Here is a 19588-nt window from a genome sequence, read left to right on the forward strand (position 1 = left end):
CTGTGAGAATATATAATGGAGGGTATCAACTGGAAGTTCAAGGAAAGCTTTCTTGAGGAATTGATATTTGAAGTGAGCTTTGAAAGAGTAGTAATTAATAAAATATTTACACATATGTTTAGGGGGTATAGGATTAGACCATCCCAGGCAGGAGAAACAGCAAAATAATAACTAGTATTATATTTTTTCTTATTCTTAGATAAGCACTCTCCTAGATGATTTACATATATCTTCTTACTGAAACTCCCATAACTTTATGAGGTACATGCTATTTTTATTCAAATTATACGTATGAGGAAATGAAGTTAAATGACTTGCCCAAGGTCACAGAGCTATTCAGTTGGGGGTACTTTCCTAATCCTCAGTAAACCCCTCCTGATACCATATTCCAAGATGGCACCCATATGCACAAGTACAGTCCCCCGGACAATTCTGGTATCCTGTCAACAACACATTTGTCTGTCTCCCTCAAGAAATTTGACATTTCTCAGGGAAAAGAACCTTATCTCATTCACCTTTCTTTGCCACAGTGCCAAACACAGTGTCTAGTCAAAGTAGGCACTCAGTGCCTGTTGAGTGGATTAGGAAAACAGCCCCAAGTCCTGGTAAGTACCTTTGGATGGATCAAATTAACTTATTTTTACTGTATGTAGCTTCTACTCTCAAAATCCATACTTGTTTTAGAAAAGTAATATGCTCTCCACATAAGCTGACAGAAGAAAGGAGAAGAGAAGCCAAAAGACAAGAACAAAGGAAGCCCAAGAGCATCTCTGGAGAATGCCAGATCTCCTGGGTGGGAATACCACAGAATCGAAATAAGTGGGAAGCCAGGAGGCTTGAACTCAGAGCTGGTTCTGATCAGATGTCTTTGCCCTTCGGGCTACATTGTATTTCCTCTTTTCACTCCTCCCTACCTACTCTCACTCTGCTCTGGGCCCCAAGAGGCTGACCTATATGCCCTCGGGCTTCTGGACAAAGGAAGTCACTGGTAGGAGATGAGAAGAGACGAAAGCAAGGTCAGAGTATTTGTTCCCCTGATTTCCTCACTGTAATACTGCATTTACTTAAGGTCTCAGTTACTGGCCTCCACACAGCTTCTATGTCTTGGTTGGGTTCTGATAATTTTCCTTATCTCTTCAGGCCAAGTGGTAGTAACAGAACCAAGCAGTACCAGCATTATCCTTTGTGGTTTCCCTACACTCTGCCCACACTTCTGTAAATAGTCGCTTTATTAAACTCTCCTCAAATTATTTTAATTTGAGTGTGCCATCTGTTTTCTGCTGGAATTGACTGATATATTGGCCTGTTGGTCTGACCACAGAAGTGAAGAAATGGAAAGGTGAGATGCAATGATGACGGACAGGCAGGAGGAGAGGCTGACAGAAATACTCAAAGGGAAAGAACAGACAAGGAGGTGAACGGGACAAAAACCTGAGGGACCATGATTCTGATAGGGCTTCTTCTTGACAGGAAAACTCAAAAAACACTACATCTAATCTGGAAATAGTCTTTCTATCCTTAGTTGGGTATCACACCCAACGAGTATTAGAGATGCCCTCAAAAAAGGTTCCCTAAAATAAATATAATACCTGACATCCCTGGAGCAAGCTTTAGGCACCAAGCTAATCATGGTGCTGATTGTTTATAGAGGAGGACAACAACAACAAAAAAATCAGCGGCTTCCCGTTTTCTTTAAATCTTGCAGATATGCCTTATCTGTACGTGTGTTACAATATCCTCAAAGCTCTCATCTTTTTACAACCTGCTCCTTTGTTCTTTGCACACTGTTTAATGATGTCGCATCTCCACTAGGACACACACTCAGAGACTTTACAGAACAGAGGGTCTGCAGCCTTCTTTTAAGACAGTGTGAAAGAATCACTTTAACAAAATAGCTGCCATTGTCCTTCAACTTGTCTCCAGTGCACCAGTTGCATACTTACAGTAGAAATCCACTTCTGCCTTCTATCTACTGCCAAAGTAACTGAAAAGGCTTTTATGGATAGCTGTAAAAGATACTGTAATTTGATAGTCATCTTTTTTTTCCTGCTCTAATTATTATTTTAACAGGCTTCTTCTCATTTTAATAGATTTTTTTAATAAGGAAATCTTACTTACAAATTTTAATTAGCTTACTGAATATTCACTGCTTTGGAATAAGTAGTTTAATGAGTAAGGAAACCTCAGACTACTAACTAGCCTGGAGTCTCTAAAGTAGCTCACGGGGAAATGATGCAGCCTTAGTGATATAAGCCCAGCCTGTACCTCACAAACCAGGACCCTGAGCCAGGGCTCCAGAGACAGAGGAATCACATTGCCTCTTGCAGGAAAAAAAGTAAAAATCGATTTTATTCCTTTTTATCAAGAACCTCTATGTAAGGGACTCCCCTGGTGGTGCAGTGGTTAAGAATCCACCTGCCAACGTAGGGGACATGGGTTTGAGCCCTGGTCCGGGAAGATCTCACATGCCACAGAGCAACTAAGCCCATGCGCCACAACTACTGAGCCTGCACTCTAGAGCCCACGAGCCACAACTACTGAGCCTGTGCACCACAACTACTGAAGCCCGCATGCCTAGAGGCCGTGCTCCACAACAAAAGAAGCCATCGCAGTGAGAAACCTATGCATCACGACGAAGAGTAGCCCCCGCTCGCTGCAACTAGAGAAAGCCCACGCGCGGCAACAAAGACCCAACGCAATCAAAAATTAATAAATGAATATTTATTAAAAAAAAAAAAGAACCTCTATCTAAGAACCTCTAGCTCTCCCACTCACGGAGACTTGCGACCGCTGTCAAATCACTTAACTTCTCTGAACATGTCTCTGCATCTGTGTTATATAATTTTCTCCACATTAGACTGTTATGAAAGTGGGTCTTATCACCACTTTAAAAGCTCTAATATATGTTAGTTGGATGAACGTATGAATGAATGAATGAATCTTAATGCTGCCGATTAACCACTCTATCATTTCAGGTTCTCATCTGCTAAAAAAGAAAATCAATCTTTTCTTTACTGTACACTTCAATTACAGTAGCAATGAAGAATAAGTTAACATTTTTCATTCTAAAAACACCTAGCAGGGAAAGTAGGGCCCGAGTTATTTAAATTCAAAATTGGAATCAGGAGAACAATGGAGTTTTTGTGACTCACTAACTTGAATAACCAATGAAAGTTAGCTCTATTCCGAAAAGTAAAAGCATATCAATATCTGTCCCACTGATTAAGAATATATGACAGGGACTTCCCTGGTGGTCCACTGGTAGGCTCTGCACTCTCAGTGCAGGGGGCCCAGGTTCGATTCCTGGTCAGGGAACTATATCCTGCATGCCACAACTAAAAAGAGCCCACATGCTGCAACTAAAGATCCCGCATGCCACAACAAAGACCCCCCGCGCAGCCTAAATAAATAAATAAAGTAAATAAATATTTTTTAAAAGAATATATGGCAATTTAAGTATGATTCTCAGTGCTTATGATATTTGAAATAATATCTTTTTTTGTGACTTTCTACGGTGTTATGTAAAAGGGGAACTCCAGCTTACTAAATCACACTAACCCTTAAGAAATCAAAGATTTCAAATTCTAAGTTCAGTCTGCAATTCTATGTTAAGATATTTATATTTATAATATTTTTTTTTTTTTTTTTTTTTTTTTGCGATACGCGGGCCTCTCACTGTTGTGGCCTCTCCCGTTGCGGAGCGCAGGCTCCGGACGCGCAGGCTCAGCGGCCATGACTCACGGGCCCAGCCGCTCTGCGGCATGTGGGATCTTCCCAGACTGGGGCTCGAACCCATGTCCCCTGCATCGGCAGGCGGACTCCCAACCACTGCGCCACCAGGGAAGCCCATATTTATAATATATTAACACAAATTAACATAGGACTAAAATAAATTGTAAAATTTTCACTTACCTGTTCCTATTTATATAGTGAACCTAAAAAACCTATAATATATATTAACTTAATATGTCCAAAACCAATCTCCTGATCTTCCCCAAAACCTGTTCCTCCCAAATCCTTGCCCAACACACTTAATGACAACTCCATACTTCTGCTGCTCAGGCCAAAAATGTTAGAGTCATCCTATCAGTAAACCCTCAGCTGTACCTTCACAATTATCTGGAATGCAGCCACCTCCCATGGCCTCTACTACTATCATCCTGGTCCAAGCCACCATCATCTTCTGCCTGGATTACTGCAGTGGCATCATAACTAGTGTCTCTGCTTCCCCTTGCCGCCCATAGTCTATTGTCAATACAGTTACCATGGTGATCCTGTTAAAACTTAAGTCAGATCATATCACTCCTTCGTTTTCCATCTCACTTAGAGTAAAAGGCCAAGTCATTACCATGGTCTATAAAGCCCCTGTACCACTTGGACCTCACATTCCCTTTGACTTCATTTCCTACCACTTTGCCCACTTGCTCAGGTTACTTTTACCTCAGGGTCTTTGCACTTACTGTTCCCTCTGCCTGGAATGTTCTTCACCAATTAGCCACATGGCTTGATCATTCATCTTCATCAATCTTTACCAAAAGATATTTTCTCAGGAGGGGTTTTCTTTACTACCCTATTGAAAATTACAACCTTTACCTCACCGCTCTCCTTCCCTCCTTTATTTCTCTCCATAACGCCTATCCCTTTCTAATTTATCATTTACGTACATTACCTGTCTGTATCATCCCAGGAAAATCTAAGCTCCATAAGGGCAGGTTTGTTGTTGTTATGTAAGTAAGTAACATTTTAGTCAAATGAAAACTATATATACAAAAAAGGGACATACAGCATGACTACAGGGCCTGATGAATTTCCATAAAGTGAGCACACCCATCAAAACATCATTTAGGTTGAGAAACGTTCCCCTTTGCAATCACTGTTCTCTCAAGCGAAACCACTATCCTGACTTTTAACACTAAGATTAATTTTGCCTGTTTTTGAACTTTGGAATAAATGAAATTATACGCTAAGTGCGTGACTTCTTTCACTTGGCATTATGTAATTACATATAGTCTAGTTCATTCATTCTCATTGCTACATAATATTCCAAATACATATAAATATACCACTTTTATTTACCCATTTTCCTATTGATGGACCTTTCCATTGTTTCTAGTTTGGCTATTATACTGTTGCTAAGGATATTCTTATATATATCTTTTGGTGACAGATGTACACAATTCTATCAGGTATGGCAGGGAGTTCAGCCTGTTAAGTTCACAGATGTCTCTTCCATCCCTAGCACAGTATCTGACACATAATAGGTATTACAATAAATTTTTTGTTAACAAATGAATGGAATTATTCTTTAAAAACTTCTCTTATTTAGATTTAATAATTCACGTATGACTTCCTAGGCTTATATATGTAGGTTTATAATGCATAAAAATTAACCTCTGTAAATCCTCCACTCAACTTAATAAATACACTACCAAAAATACCACTAAAACTCCTTGAATATCTCTTTCTAATCCCATTCTAATTAACTGAGTATTTTTTTTTATCATTCCCTTTGTTCCTTTATATTTAACCATATATATGTGTCCCCTAAATAATATGCTGTTTGCTTGGTTTTTAACTTTATGAAAATGATATCATACTATATATATTCTGCATTCTGAAAAATTGGCATTTTCAGAATATATATTTGGCACTCAATATTAGAATTCACACAAATTGATGTGTGTAGCTGTTGATCATTCTTTTTTCACTGCTATATAGTAATCCATTGTAGAATTATACCACAATGGATTTATCCACTTCTCCAGTCAATAAACTGGAAAACTCGCTTATATCAAGTTTTTTGCCATTTCAAACGGTATTACTATGAATGCAAGACAAGAGGTTTCCTAGGGCAATTTCATCTGAAATCATGGATTGGATGATATGTTTGGATGATATGTGTATATTCAAATTTATAAGGTAATGCCAAAAGTTTTCCAAAGTGGCTATACCAATTTACATTCCTACCAATGATATTTAAGGGTTCCTGCTGCTGTATATTCTTACCAACAATGTGTAGAGTTTGTATGCTCAGTCTTAGGATTTTTTGCCAAACCAGTAAATGTAATTTTATTGCAGTTTTAAAATCACATTTTCCTGATAACTAATAAGAAGGATCTTTTCATATAATTGACCATTTATATTTCTTCTTCTATGAAATCCTTGTTTGTGTTTTTGCCTATTTTTCAAATGGGTTTTGTCTTTTTCTTATTAATTTATAGGAGTTCCCTATATATTTTACATTTTAATTCTCTTGCTTATACACTTACAAATATCTTCTTACAGTTTGTGGCCTGTCTTCACATTTTAAAAAGGTTTTATCTGAAATAATTTCAAACTTGCAAAAAAAGTTGCAAGAATAAAAATAGTGTAAAGAACATGTAAGTGTGCCCTTTACCCAGATTCACCTGTTACTAACATTTTGCCCCATTCATTTTAGCATTTTTGTGCACTCAAACACATGCACTTGCTCTGTGTGTATGTTTGTATGTATGTGTTTATATATACACATATACACACATACACACACACACAAACATATATATAAACACACTTTCTTTTCCTGAACGATTTGAGGGTAAATTATATACACCATGGCCCTTTACCCCTAAGTAAGTCAGTGGGTATTTCTTAGGACTAGAGATATTCGCTTATATAACCACAGTACAATTACAAATTACAATTCACTTTAGTAAATTTAAGCCAATAATTCTTTTATGGCATTCTTCCCTCCAGGAGAGGATCCAGTCTAGGGTTGATCATTGCATCTACATGTCATGTGTCTTTTGCCTCTTTTAATCTAGAACATTTCCATGGCCTTTCTTTGACATTTGTAAAGAATACTGCTCCCTCCCCACGTTTTTTTCCTAATAGAACATTCCTCATTATGGGTTTGTCTGATGTTTTCTAGTGATTACATTCAGGTTACATTCCAGGGCAAAATAGTACACACAATGTCCATTTGCCCCTCTTTGGTGATCAATCATCTAATCATTACAATCATCTAATCACCTGGTCAGGGTTTTATTCCATTTCTCCACTCTATAATTGCCTTTCTAAAAAAGTATCCCTTGCAACAAATAAAAGGCCTATGGAGAGATACTTTAAGACCATGTTCTTCATACAGATATCCTCCTAGATTTAATATCTATTGATAATTCTTTTTTAAAAAAATATGAAACAACTCCTAGTGTTTTATTTATTGATTGATTGATATATGGCTGCGTTTGGTCTTCGTTGCTGCACACGGGCTTTCTCTAGTTGCGTCGAACAGGGGCTATTCCTCGTGCAGAGCATGGGTCTAGGTGTGTGGGCTTCAGTAGTTGTGGCATACAGGCTCAGTAGTTGTGGCACACGGGCTTAGTTGCTCTGCAGCATGTGATATCTTCCCAGACCAGGGATCAAACCCGTGTCCTTGCATTGGCAGGAGGATTCTTAACCACTGCGCAACCAGAGAAGTCCCTCTATTGGTAATTCTTGTCTGATCCAATCTTTACTAAAATGGTTGTATCATGTTGATGTTTCACAGTCTTTATTAAGTACTTTGATAAATGTCCTACCACTGAATTTATCAGCCTTTTCCTTTGTTGTTTACACATTTTGTTTTTATAAAGACTATTCTCAAACTACTAAAGATATTTCCTAACATTTTCTTCTGAAAATTCCTTACTTATTCCTAATTATTAAGTATTTTAAACAGTATTTTAAGTATTTCAAGCAATAAAGAATAAATCAAATTCGCATACTTTAAATCTAGCAAAAACAGTATTGCTCTAGTTGTCTGTTATCAGTGGGTTTCCATTTTTTTTTGCAAGGACAGATGCTTTTACTTCCCTGCTTTGTTGTCCTTGGTAATTTTTTTCTTTTAATTTTTGAATTTTATTTATTTTTTTATACAGCATGTTATTAGTCATCAATTTTATACACATTGGTGTATACATGTCAATTCCAATCACCCAATTCAGCACACTACCATTCCCACCCCGCTGTGGTTTTCCCCTCTTGGTGTCCATACGTTTGTTCTCTACATCTCTGTCTCAACTTCTGCTCTGCAAACCATTTCATCTGTACCATTTTTCTAGGTTCCACATACATGCAATAGTATACGATATTTGTTTTTCTCTTTCTGACTTACTTCACTCTGTATGACAGTGTCTAGATCCATCCACGTCTCTACAAATGACGCAATTTCCTTCCTTTTTATGGCTGAGTAATATTCCATTGTATATATGTACCATATCTTCTTTATCCATTTGTCTGTCGATGGGCATTTGGGTTCCTTCCATGACCTGGCTATTGTAAACAGTGCTGCAATGAACATTGGGGTGCACGTGTCTTTTTGAATTACGGTTTTCTCTGGGTATATGCCCAATAGTGGGATTGCTGGATCATATGGTAATTCTATTTTTAGTTTTTTAAGGAACTTCCATACTGTTCTCCAGAGAGGCTGTATCAATTTACATTCCCATCAACATTGCAAGAGGGTTCCCTTTTCTCCACACCCTTTCCAGCATTTGTTGTTTGTAGATTTTCTGATGATGCCCATTCTAACTAGTGCGAGGTGACACCTCACTGTAGTTTTGATTTGCATTTCTCTAATAATTAGTGATGTTCAGCAGCTTTTCATGTGCTTCTCGGCCATCTATATGTCTTCTTTGGAGAAATGTCTATTTAGGTCTTTTGCCCATTTTTGGATTGGGTTGTTTGTTTCTTTAATATTGAGCTGCATGAGCTGTTTATATATATTGGAGATTAATACTTTGACCATTGATTCATCTGCAAATATTTTCTCCTGTTCTGAGCTTGTCTTTTCATCTTCTTTACGGTTTCCTTTCTGTGAAAAGCTTTTAAGTTTCATTAGGTCCCATTTGTATATTTTTGTTTTTATTTCCATTACTCTAGGAGGTAGATCAAAAAAGATCTTGCTGTAATTTATGTCAAAGAGTGTTCTTCCTATGTTTTCCTCTAAGAGTTTTATAGTGTCTGGCCTTACATTTAGGTCTCGAATCCATTTTGAGTTTATTTCTGTGTTTGGTGCTAGGGAGTGTTCTAATTTCATTCTTTTACATGTAGCTGTCCAGTTTTCCCAGCACCACTTATTGAAGAGACTGTCTTTTCTCCATTGTATATTCTTGCCTCCTTTGTCATAGATTAGTTGACCATAGGTGCGTGGGTTTATCTCTGGGCTTTATATCTTGTTCCATTGATCTATCTTTCTGTTTTTGTGCCAGTACCATATTGTCTTGATTACTGTAGCTTTGTAGTATAGTCTGAAGTCAGGGAGTCTGATTCCTCCAGCTCCATTTATTTCCCTCAAGACGGCTTTGGCTATACAGGGTCTTTTGTGTCTCCATACAAATTTTAAGATTTTTTGATTTAGTTCCATAAAAAAATGCCATTGGTAATTTGATAGGGATTGCACTGAATCTGTAGATTGCTTTGGGTAGTGTAGTCATTTTCACAATATTGATTCTTCCAATCCAAGAACATGGTATATCTCTCCATCTGTTGATATCATCTTTAATTTCTTTCATCAGTGTCTTAGAGTTTTCTGCATACAGGTCTTTTGTCTCCCTAGGTAGGTTTGTTCCTAGGTATTTTATTCTTTTTGTTGCAATGGTAAATGGGAGGGTCTCCATAATTTCTCTTTCAGATTTTTCATCATTAGTGTATAGGAATGCAAGAGATTTCGGTGCATTAATTTTGTATCCTGCTACTTTACCAAATTCATTGATTAGCTCTAGTAGTTTTTTGGTGGCATCTTTAGGATTCTATATGTATAGTATCATGTCATCTGCAAACAGTGACAGTTTTACTTCTTCTTTTCCAATTTGTATTCCTTATATTTCTTGTTCTTCTCTGATTGCTGTAGCTAGGACTTCCAAAACTATGTTGAATAATAGTGGTGAGAGTGGACATCCTTGTCTTGTTCCTGATCTTAGAGGAAATGCTTTCAGTTTTTCACCATTGAGAATGATGTTTGCTGTGAGTTTGTCATATATGGCCTTTACTACGTAGAGGTAGGTTCCCTCTATGCCCACTTTCTGGAGAGTTTTTATCATAAATGGGTGTTGAATTTTGTCAAAAGCTTTTTCTGCATCTATTGAGATGATCATATGGTTTTTCTTCTTCAATTTGTTAATATGGTGTATCACATTGATTGATTTGCATATACTGAAGAATCCTTGCATCCCTGGGATAAATCCCACTTGATCGCGGTGTATAATCTTTTTAATGTGTTGTTGGATTCTGTTTGCTACTATTTTGCTGAGAATTTTTTTTTTTTTTTTTTTTTTTTTTTGCGGTAAACGGGCCTCTCACTGTTGTGGCCTCTCCCGTTGCGGAGCACAGGCTCCGGACGCTCAGGCTCAGCGGCCATGGCTCACGGGCCCAGCCACTCCGCGGCATGTGGGATCTTCCCGGACTGGGGCACGAACCCGTGTCCCCTGCATCGGCAGGCGGACTCTCAACCACTGCGCCACCAGGGAAGCCCTTTGCTGAGAATTTTTACAGCTATATTCATCAGTGATATTGGTCCGTAATTTTCTTTTTTTGTAGTACCTTTGTCTGGTTTTGGTATCAGGGCGATGGTGGCCTCATAGAATGAGTTTGAGAGTGTTCCTTCCTCTGTAATTATTTGGAAGAGTTTGAGAAGGATGGGTGTAAGCTCTTCTCTAAATGTTTGATAGAATTCACCTGTGAAGCCATCTGGTCCTGGACTTTTGTTTGTTGGAAGATTTTTAATCACAGTTTCAATTTCATTACTTGTGATTGGTCTGTTCCTATTTTCCATTTCTTCCTGATTCAGTCTTGGCAGGTTGTGCAATTCTAAGAATTTGTCCATTTCTTCCAGGCTGTCCATGTTATTGGCATAGAGTTGCTGGTAGTAGTCTCTTAGGATGCTTTGTATTTCTGCTGTGTCTGTTGTAACTTCTCCTTTTTCATTTCTAATTTTATTGATTTGGGTCCTCTGCCTCTTTTTCTTGATGAGTCTGGCTAATGGTTTTTCAATTTTGTTTATCTTCTCAAAGAACTAGCATTTAGTTTGCTATTGTTTTCTTTGTTTCTATTTCATTTATTTCTGCTTTGATCTTTATGATTTCTTTCCTTCTGCTAACTTTGGGTTTTGTTTGTTCTTCTTTCTCTAGTTCCTTTAGGTGTAAGCTTAGATTGTTTATTTGAGATTTTTCTTATTTCTTGAGGTAGGCTTGTATTGCTATAAACTTCCCTCTTAGAACCACTTTTGCTGCATCCCATAGGTTTTGGATCGTCGTGTTTTCATTGTCACTTGTCTCTAGGTAGCTTTTGATTTCCTCTTTTGATTTCCTCTTTGATTTCTTCAGTGATCTCTTATTTAGTAATGTATTGTTTAGGCTCCACGTGTTTGTGTTTTTTACGTTCTTTTCCCTGTAATTGATTTCTAATCTCATTGCATTGTGGTCAGAAAAGATGCTTAATATGATTTCAACTTTCTTAAATTTACTGAGGCTTGATTTGTGACCCAAGATGTGATCTATCCTGGAGAATGTTCCGTGTGCACTTGAGAAGAAAGTGTAATCTGCTGTTTTTGGATGGAATGTGCTATAAATATCAATTAAATCTATCTGTTTGGTGCTATTGTGTCACTTAAAGCTTCTGTTTCCTTATTTATTTTCATTTTGGATGATCTGTCCACTGGTGTGAGGTGTTAAAGTCCCCCACTATTATTGTGTTACTGTCGATTTCCTCTTTTACAGCTGTTAGCAGTTGCTTTATGTATTGAGGTGCTCCTATGTTGGGTGCATATATATTTCTAATTGTTATATCTTCTTCTTGGATTGATCCCTTGATCATTATGTAGTGTCCTTCCTTGTCTCTTGTAACATTCTTTATTTTAAAGTCTATTTTATCTGATATGAGTATTGCTACTCCAGCTTTCTTTAGATTTCCATTTGCATGGAATATCTTTTTCCATCCCCTCTCTTTCAGTATGCATGTGTCTCTAGGTCTGAAGTGGGTCTCTTGCAGACAGCATATATATGGGTCTTGTTTTTGTATCCATTCAGCAAGCCTGTGTCTTTTGGTTGGAGCATTTAATCCATTCACGTTTAAGGTAATTATTGATATGTATGTTCCTATGACTATTTTCTTAATTGTTTTGGGTTTGTTTTCGTAGGTCCTATTCTTCTCTTGTGTTTCCCACTTAGAGAAGTTCCTTTAGCATTTGTTGTACAGCTGGTTTGGTGGTGCTGAATTCTCTTAGCTTTTGCTTGTCTGTAAAGCTTTTGATTTCTCCATCCAATCTGAAAGAGATCCTTGCCGGGTAGAGTAATCTTGGTTGTAGGTTCTTCCCTTTCATCACTTTAAGTATATCATGCCATTCCCTTCTGGCTTGTAGAGTTTCTGCTGAGAAATCAGCTGTTAACCTTATGGGAGTTCCCTTGTATGTTATTTTTTCATTTTTCCCTTGCTGCTTTCAATAATTTTTCTTTGTCTTTAATTTTTGCCAAATTGATTAGTATGTGTCTCGGCATGTTTCTCCTTGGGTTTATCCTGTATGGGACTCACTGCACTTCCTGGACTTGGGTGGCTATTTCCTTTCCAATGTTAGGGAAGTTTTCGACTATAATGTCTTCCAATATTTTCTCTGGTCCTTTCTCTCTCTCTTCTCCTTCTGGGACCCCTATAATGCGAATGTTGTTGCGTTTAATGTCCCATGGGTCTCTTAGGCTGTCTTCATTTCTTTTTATTCCTTTTTCTATATTCTGTTCCACAGCAGTGAATTCCACCATTCTGTCTTCCAGGTCACTTATCCGTTCTTCTGCCTCAATTATTCTGCTATCGATTCCTTCTAGTGTAGTTATCATTTCAGTTATTGTATTGTTCATTTCTGTTTGTTTGTTCTTTAATTCTTCTAGGTCTTTGTTAAACATTTCCTGCATCTTCTCGATCTTTGCCTCCTTTCTTTTTCTGAGGTCCTGGATCATCTTCACTATGATTATTCTGAATTCTTTTTCTGGAAGGTTGCCTATCTCCACTTCATTTAGTTGTTTTTGTGGGGTTTTATCTTGTTCCTTTGTCTGGTACATAGCCCTTTGCCCTTTCATCTTGTCTATCTTTCTGTGAATGTGGTTTTTGTTCCACAGGCTGCAGGATTGTAGCTCTTCTTGTTTCTTCTGTGTGCCCTCTGGTGGATGAAGCTATCTAAGAGGCTTGTGTAAGTTTCCTGATAGGAGGGACTGGTGGTGGGTAGAGCTGACTGTTGTTCTGGTGGGCAGAGCTCAGTAAAACTTTAATCCGCTTGACTGTTGATGGGTGGGGCTGGGTTCCCTCCCTGTTGGTTGTTTGGCCTGAGGCAACCCAAAACTGGAGCCTACCTGGGCTCTTTGGTGAGGCTAATGACAGACTCTGAGAGGGCTCACGCCACGGAGTACCCCCCAGAACTTCTGCTGCCAGTTTCCTTGTCCCCAAGGTAAGACACAGCCATCCCCTGCCTCTGCAGGAGACCCTCTAACACTAGCAGGTAGGTCTGGTTCAGTCTCCCCTGGGGTCACTGCTCCTTCTCCTGGGTCCCAATGCACACACTACTTCGTGTGTGCCCTCCAAGAGTGGAGTCTCTGTTTCCTCCAGTCCTGTCAAAGTCCTGCAATCAATTTCCACTAGGCTTCAAAGCCTGTTTCTCTAGGAATTCCTTCTCCCGTTGCCAGACCCCCAGGTTGGGATGCCTGACGTGGGGCTCAGAACCTTCAGTCCAGTTGGTGGACTTCTGTGGTCTAAGTGTTCTCCAGTCTGTGAGTCACCCACCCAGAAGTTATGGGATTTGATTTTACTGTGATTGCACCCCTCCTACCATCTCATTATGGTTCCTCCTTTGTCTTTGGATGTGGGGTATCTTTTTTGGTGAGTTGCAGTGTCTTCCTGTCAATGACTGTCCAGCAGCTAGCTGTGATTCTGGTGTTCTCGCAAGAGGGACTGAGAGCACATCCTTATACTCCACCATCTTGGTTCCTCTCCCAGGTTTCAATATTTTAAAGTTAGCTTTGTATAGGAACAACTGTTTTTTAATTATTCTTTTTCTCAGCAGTTTCTTTTTTTTAAAAATAAATTTATTTATTTATTTTTGGCTGCAGTGCATCTCTGCTGCATGCAGACTTTCTCTAGTAGTGGCAAGCAGGGGCTGTTCTTCGTTGCGGTGCGTGGGCTTCTCATTGCAGTGGCTTCTCTTGTTGCGGAGCATGGGCTCTAGGCGTGTGGGCTTCAGTAGTTGTGGCACGTGGGCTCAGTAGTTGTGGCTCGTGGGCTCTAGAGGGCAGGCTCAGTAGTCGCGTAGCACAGGCTTAGTTGCTCCGCAGCATGTGGGATCTTCCTGGACCAGGGCTCGAACCTGTGTCCCCTGCTTTGGCAGGTGGATTCTTAACCACTGCGCCACCAGGGAAGTCCCATGAACAACTTCTGAATTCTAAATTTTATTGTATTTTAGTATGATGTATATTTAAAACACTGCTTTTTCTATTTAGAAATTAGTTCACCTGTCAGGTCTGGAATATTCTCTGCTTTCACTTCTAAACAACTTAAACAAAAGGATACTAATTAAAGGGGGGGAAGGGGTAGTGGTGGTGGTGGTGGTGGGATGAACTGGGAGATTGGGATTTACATATATACACCAATATGTATAAAATGGATAACTAATAAGAGCCTGCTGTAGAAAAATAATAAAATAAAATTCAAATCAATAAATAAAATTAAAAAGCAAAAAAAAGATACTAATTTAAAAGGCTAGCAACTGGATTTCCCTGGAGGTCCAGTGGTTAGGACTCTGCACTTCCACTGCAGGGGGCACAGGTTCGATCCCTGGTCAGGGAACTGAGACCCCGCATGCTGCACAGTGTGGCAAAAAAAAAAAAAAAAAAAGGCTAGCAACTGATGTCTTCAATAGTGAAAATTTTCACTATTGCTTTCACATCAGAGATGTGGGGGAAAAGGGAATGGTTGAGTGGAAATAACATTTTTAAGCATTAAAAAGGTACAAAGGAGAGGAAATTGTCACAATTTACATCGAATCTTCCACTGATTGCTGAAATTCTCCACTTGAAAAGCTGATCTGGGAGAAAAGAAGGTCATAAAGTCTGCTTTTTAGACAGAGAAATATGTCTATGTCTATATTATTTCTATCTCAAGCAATTACTAAAATATTTCCAAAATGAACAAAGCTATTTTTCTATAGAAAACCAGTGAAATGAACATAGTAATTAACTATTTTTTAAAAATCTGTAAACGGGATCCTAGCCTATTTTAGAAGTACAGCAAAGCCTCCCTAGTTCAGAATAGTCAGAAGGAAACTTCTCTCACTCATTACACAAGCATGTGTTAAGAAATCCTACATCACACACACAAGATGCTAGTACACCCAATGAAAAACTAGGATTATATTGATTTTCAAAAAATGTATATAATCTGTGTTATTCTCCAATGGTGAATATGTTATAGAAGTAAAAAAGAAAAGCAAGAAAAGGAGCGGAAGCATGAAACACCTTAGTTTAAACTGGACCCACAAATATCTGAGTTCTAAGTCAGAGAGCTCTTGTGCGAGGAGGAAAACTAGACTTGGCATCATCAGCTGGTGCTCAGTACGAGCCCGATCCTTTCACTAATGTTCAGGGGAAATGCTCACACCAGAAAACATCCACTTGAAGTGAATATACTTTACATTTCATCTTCCCTATCTGACCCAGCATATTATACTGTTCCTTAGTATTTCAAGTGGCAGTGAGTACTACATAGCCCAGATAGTGATTTTTTTTTTTCTGATCTATGTGGTTTTTGTATTAATTGAGGTATAGCTGATTTATATGTTCTTTTTCAGATTCTTTTCCATTATAGGTTATTACAAGATATTTAATATAGTTCCCAGTGCTATACAGTAGTAGGTGCTTGTGGTAGTAATGTTTTATATAGTATATGTCTTCATAAACTGGTAGCCCAAATCAATTATATTCCATTTCAAACTGAGCAAAAGGAATCAAGACATGCCACTATATCATAAGGGAGTGACAATAACTATTAAATGAAATCTTAATTATAAATCTAAGATTGCTCTGGAGGTTCTATGGAAAGTAATGCCAAAATAAGAGCTAAAAATTTTCTCAAACCCAGACCATATTCCCTTAAATAACAATGACTTAAAATACTGATATGATGCAGCTACTATGGGAAACATTGTGGAGGTTCCTCAGAAAACTAAAAATAGAATTACCATATGATCCAGCAATCCCACTCCTGGGCATATACCCGGACAAAACCATAATTCAAAAATATACACACACCCCTATGTTCACAGCAGCACTATTCACAACAGCCAAAACATGGAAATCACCTAAATGTCCACTGATGAATGAATAGAGAAGATGTGCTACATATATACAATGGAATACTATTCAGTCATAAAAAAGTATGAAATAATTCCATTTGCAACGTGGATGCAACTAGAGATTATCCTACTAAGTGAAGTAAGTCAGAAAGAGAAAGACAGGGACTTCCCTGGTGGTCCAGTGGCTAAGACTCTGCACTCCCAATGCAGGGGGCCCCGGGTTCGAGCCCTGGTCAGGGAACTAGAGCCCACATGCTGCAACTAAGAGTTCATGTGCTGCAACTAAAAGATCCCGAGTACCACAACGAAGACCCTGCATGTGGCAACGAAGATCCTGAGTGCTGCCAGGAAGACCCGATGCAGCCAAATAAATAAATAAATATTGAAAAAAAAAGAAAGAAAGAAAGAAAGAGAAAGACAAATACCATATGATATCACTTATATGTGGGATCTAAAATATGGCACAAATGAACCTATCTACAAAACAGAAAGAGACTCACAGACACAGTGAACAGACTTGTGGTTGCCAAGGAGGAGGTGGGTGGGGGAGAGAAGGACTGGGAGTTTGGGATTAGCAGATGTCAACTATTATATATAGCATGGATTAACAGCAAGGTCCTACTATATAGCACAGGGAACTATATTCAATATCCTGTGATAAACCATAATGGAAAAGAATATAAAAAAAAGAACGTCTGTGTATACCTGAGTCACTTTGCTGTACAGCAGAGACTGGCACAACATTGTAAATCAGCTATACTTCAATAAAAATAAATAAATTAAAATAAAATGAAAATAAAATACCGATATGAAACTTTCACTGGACTGTGAAGGGGATCTTTAGAATCTTGAACTTCAAATATATAGGAGTATTTATTTAGAGGCTACTTTAAAATTTATGTCATGTGACCTCTAGGGACCACTGAAATTTCTGGAAAGGGTCAGCTTTTCCTTAAATGCCACTCCAAGAACTGGTTGGTGACTACCACATTTGCATGCTATAAAGAAATGTTATTCAAATGACAATCTATAAACAACAATATGAGTATTAAATAAATTATATTTTAGAGCTAATTCCAATAGGATATACTTATTTTTTAAGGAGGTACAGTTGCTTGTTTAATTATTTGTTTCCAACCCTCAATCTAAAATACAAGTCTATCTGCCTAAAACTAAGTGTATTTTTGTTAGAAGATGACAGCTAACTTCAGGGGCACAATTTATTACAAACAGACATTTAAAACAACAAAAACAAAAAAAGCGGGGATAGGCATGACCTTAATTCTTCTATTTAATGGATAACAAGAAAGCAAAGAAATCTTTGAGACCCAAATATCATAGCATGGTTTTCAAGAAAGGACTTGGTGAATTCCTCAAACTTTCACCATAGGGCTATATTAAATTTCCTTTCGGCAACAAATAAATTGCTTTCTCACTGGTGGAAGCTTAGACCAGTCATCTAAATCAGGAAAGCAGAACTACATGCCGTACTGAAGAGTCACGTAAGTGTAAAACCACGTCTCTCCCCATGGCATGTTTATGTTTTTTTCTATAGATTTCCACGAGGGCAGCGGGTGATTATCTTGATTCCTTGACATTTAGGATTAAAAGAAATTATCTAAGCTTTAAAAGCTCGCATAAAAATGTGGAAATATCTATATTTTCTTTATATCTCCTTTGATGATGAAACATTTGGATATGAAATTTGATAAGAATGCCCTGAAGAGGAAATAGGGTTCCTATAATCAATGGGGAAACAAGACAGACCCATGGAGTCCTGTCGCACCTGTGACACTGTGATGCTGCATTTCTTGGCCAGCTCCTCTTTGGCTTCTTCACTGGGGTAGGGGTTGCTGAGGTGTGAGTAAAAGTATTCATTCAAGATTTCTGTGGCCTGTTTACTGAAGTTACGCCTTTTTCGTCTATGAAAGAACCAAAAAGAGAATTGTCGTTATAATCAACATTAACCAAAGAGGGATGTACTACTTAGAATCACACAAAAAAGTTCGCTTTCTGTTTTTAAACATTCTTAGGGTGTAATTAATCACCATGATGTTGTAAATTATACTCTCTGTGTCCTCCAAAGAACTATCCAACTCACGTGAAGATGTAGGATAACTAAGAAAAATACTAGAATGTGAAGCACAATTAACTTCATTCTTTAATTTGTTCAACAAATACTTATTGAGGATCTAATGTGTTCTAGATACTCAGTGAGGATCCAGTTGGAACAAAACAGAGAAGGTCTATTAGGGAGCTCACAGGGGATTAGAGGGTTAAGAGAGAGAGTAGAAAGTTAGGGGAAAGAAAAACATTAGACAAGCAACACAGAAATTAATAATTATAAATTACGGTAACTATGTCCAGTATCACGAAGGAAAAGAATAATGTATAATGGAAGTGTCTAAGAAGGAAACCTAACACAGATTATGGAGTCAGGAAAGGTTTCCTTGGAAGAGTGACATTTAATCTGAGGCCTGGAGAATGTGTATAACTTAGTCAGACAAAGAGTAGAAGGAAGAGGAATGAGCAGAGGGAATGGTCTTCAAACAGGAAAAAAGTTCGGAAAGTCCAAAGTGCTAGAGGAGGCTGGAGCACAGTAAAAACAGGGAACATGTGAGATGAGTCTGGAAGGATGGACAAGGGCCAGATTACACAGGCTTAGTGGACCCCATATGGATTTCTGAATTTTATTTTAAGTGCAATCGGAAGTATTAAAGGTTTTAAGTTTTACATTTTAAAAAGATTATTTTGACTACTGAGAACAGCTGAAGGAGGGGATGAAAGGAAATGTAGAGATATTTAAGGAGACAACTACAGTGGTCAAATTGAGAGATGATGGTAACTTGGCATAGGGATAGAATAATGGAAATAAAAAGATTCAAGGTCAATTTGAAAGGCAAAAGCAATAGGACTTGATAATAAATTGGATGGGGGGGTGGGTGGGGAAGACAGAGAAGGAAGGTAAGGAAAAAAAAATACATCAAGGATTTCTGGATTTTTCTGCTTCAGCCAACTGCCTGGACTGAGGTATGGTTTGCTTAACAGGGAAAGAGTAGGGGAGGACAAATTCTTTGTTTTTACTGGGAGGGGGTGGCGGAATGTCAGAAGATCAAGTATTTGTTGACAATTTATTTCAAATAGCAAAAATGTCATTTACATTTGGGTTTTATTTTGAAGATTTTAAAGAATTCCAGCCTTAAAATTAGCATTTGTCAGATTTCACTTGAAATTAAATTCTCC

The 19588-nt window shown here is 38.1% G+C and overlaps 1 protein-coding gene and 1 non-coding gene across 4 annotated transcripts in view; one reads left to right on the forward strand and one right to left on the reverse strand.

Moving 5' to 3' along the window:
- The window catches only part of PBX3 (PBX homeobox 3), a 233115-nt gene that overhangs the window by 27681 nt on the left and 185846 nt on the right, over positions 1-19588 (reverse strand). For all 3 annotated transcript variants that reach the window (XM_032635351.1, XM_032635349.1, XM_032635350.1), the window contains exon 5: positions 18132-18267. In XM_032635351.1, coding sequence (XP_032491242.1) covers positions 18132-18267 — 136 coding nt within the window. The remainder of the gene's footprint in view (positions 1-18131; positions 18268-19588) is intronic.
- TRNAG-UCC lies at positions 14769-14841 on the forward strand. Its single transcript has one exon. It is a non-coding gene; the product is annotated as a tRNA-Gly (tRNA).

This window comes from Phocoena sinus, chromosome 6, assembly GCF_008692025.1.
Source record: "Phocoena sinus isolate mPhoSin1 chromosome 6, mPhoSin1.pri, whole genome shotgun sequence".
NCBI lineage: Eukaryota > Metazoa > Chordata > Mammalia > Artiodactyla > Phocoenidae > Phocoena > Phocoena sinus.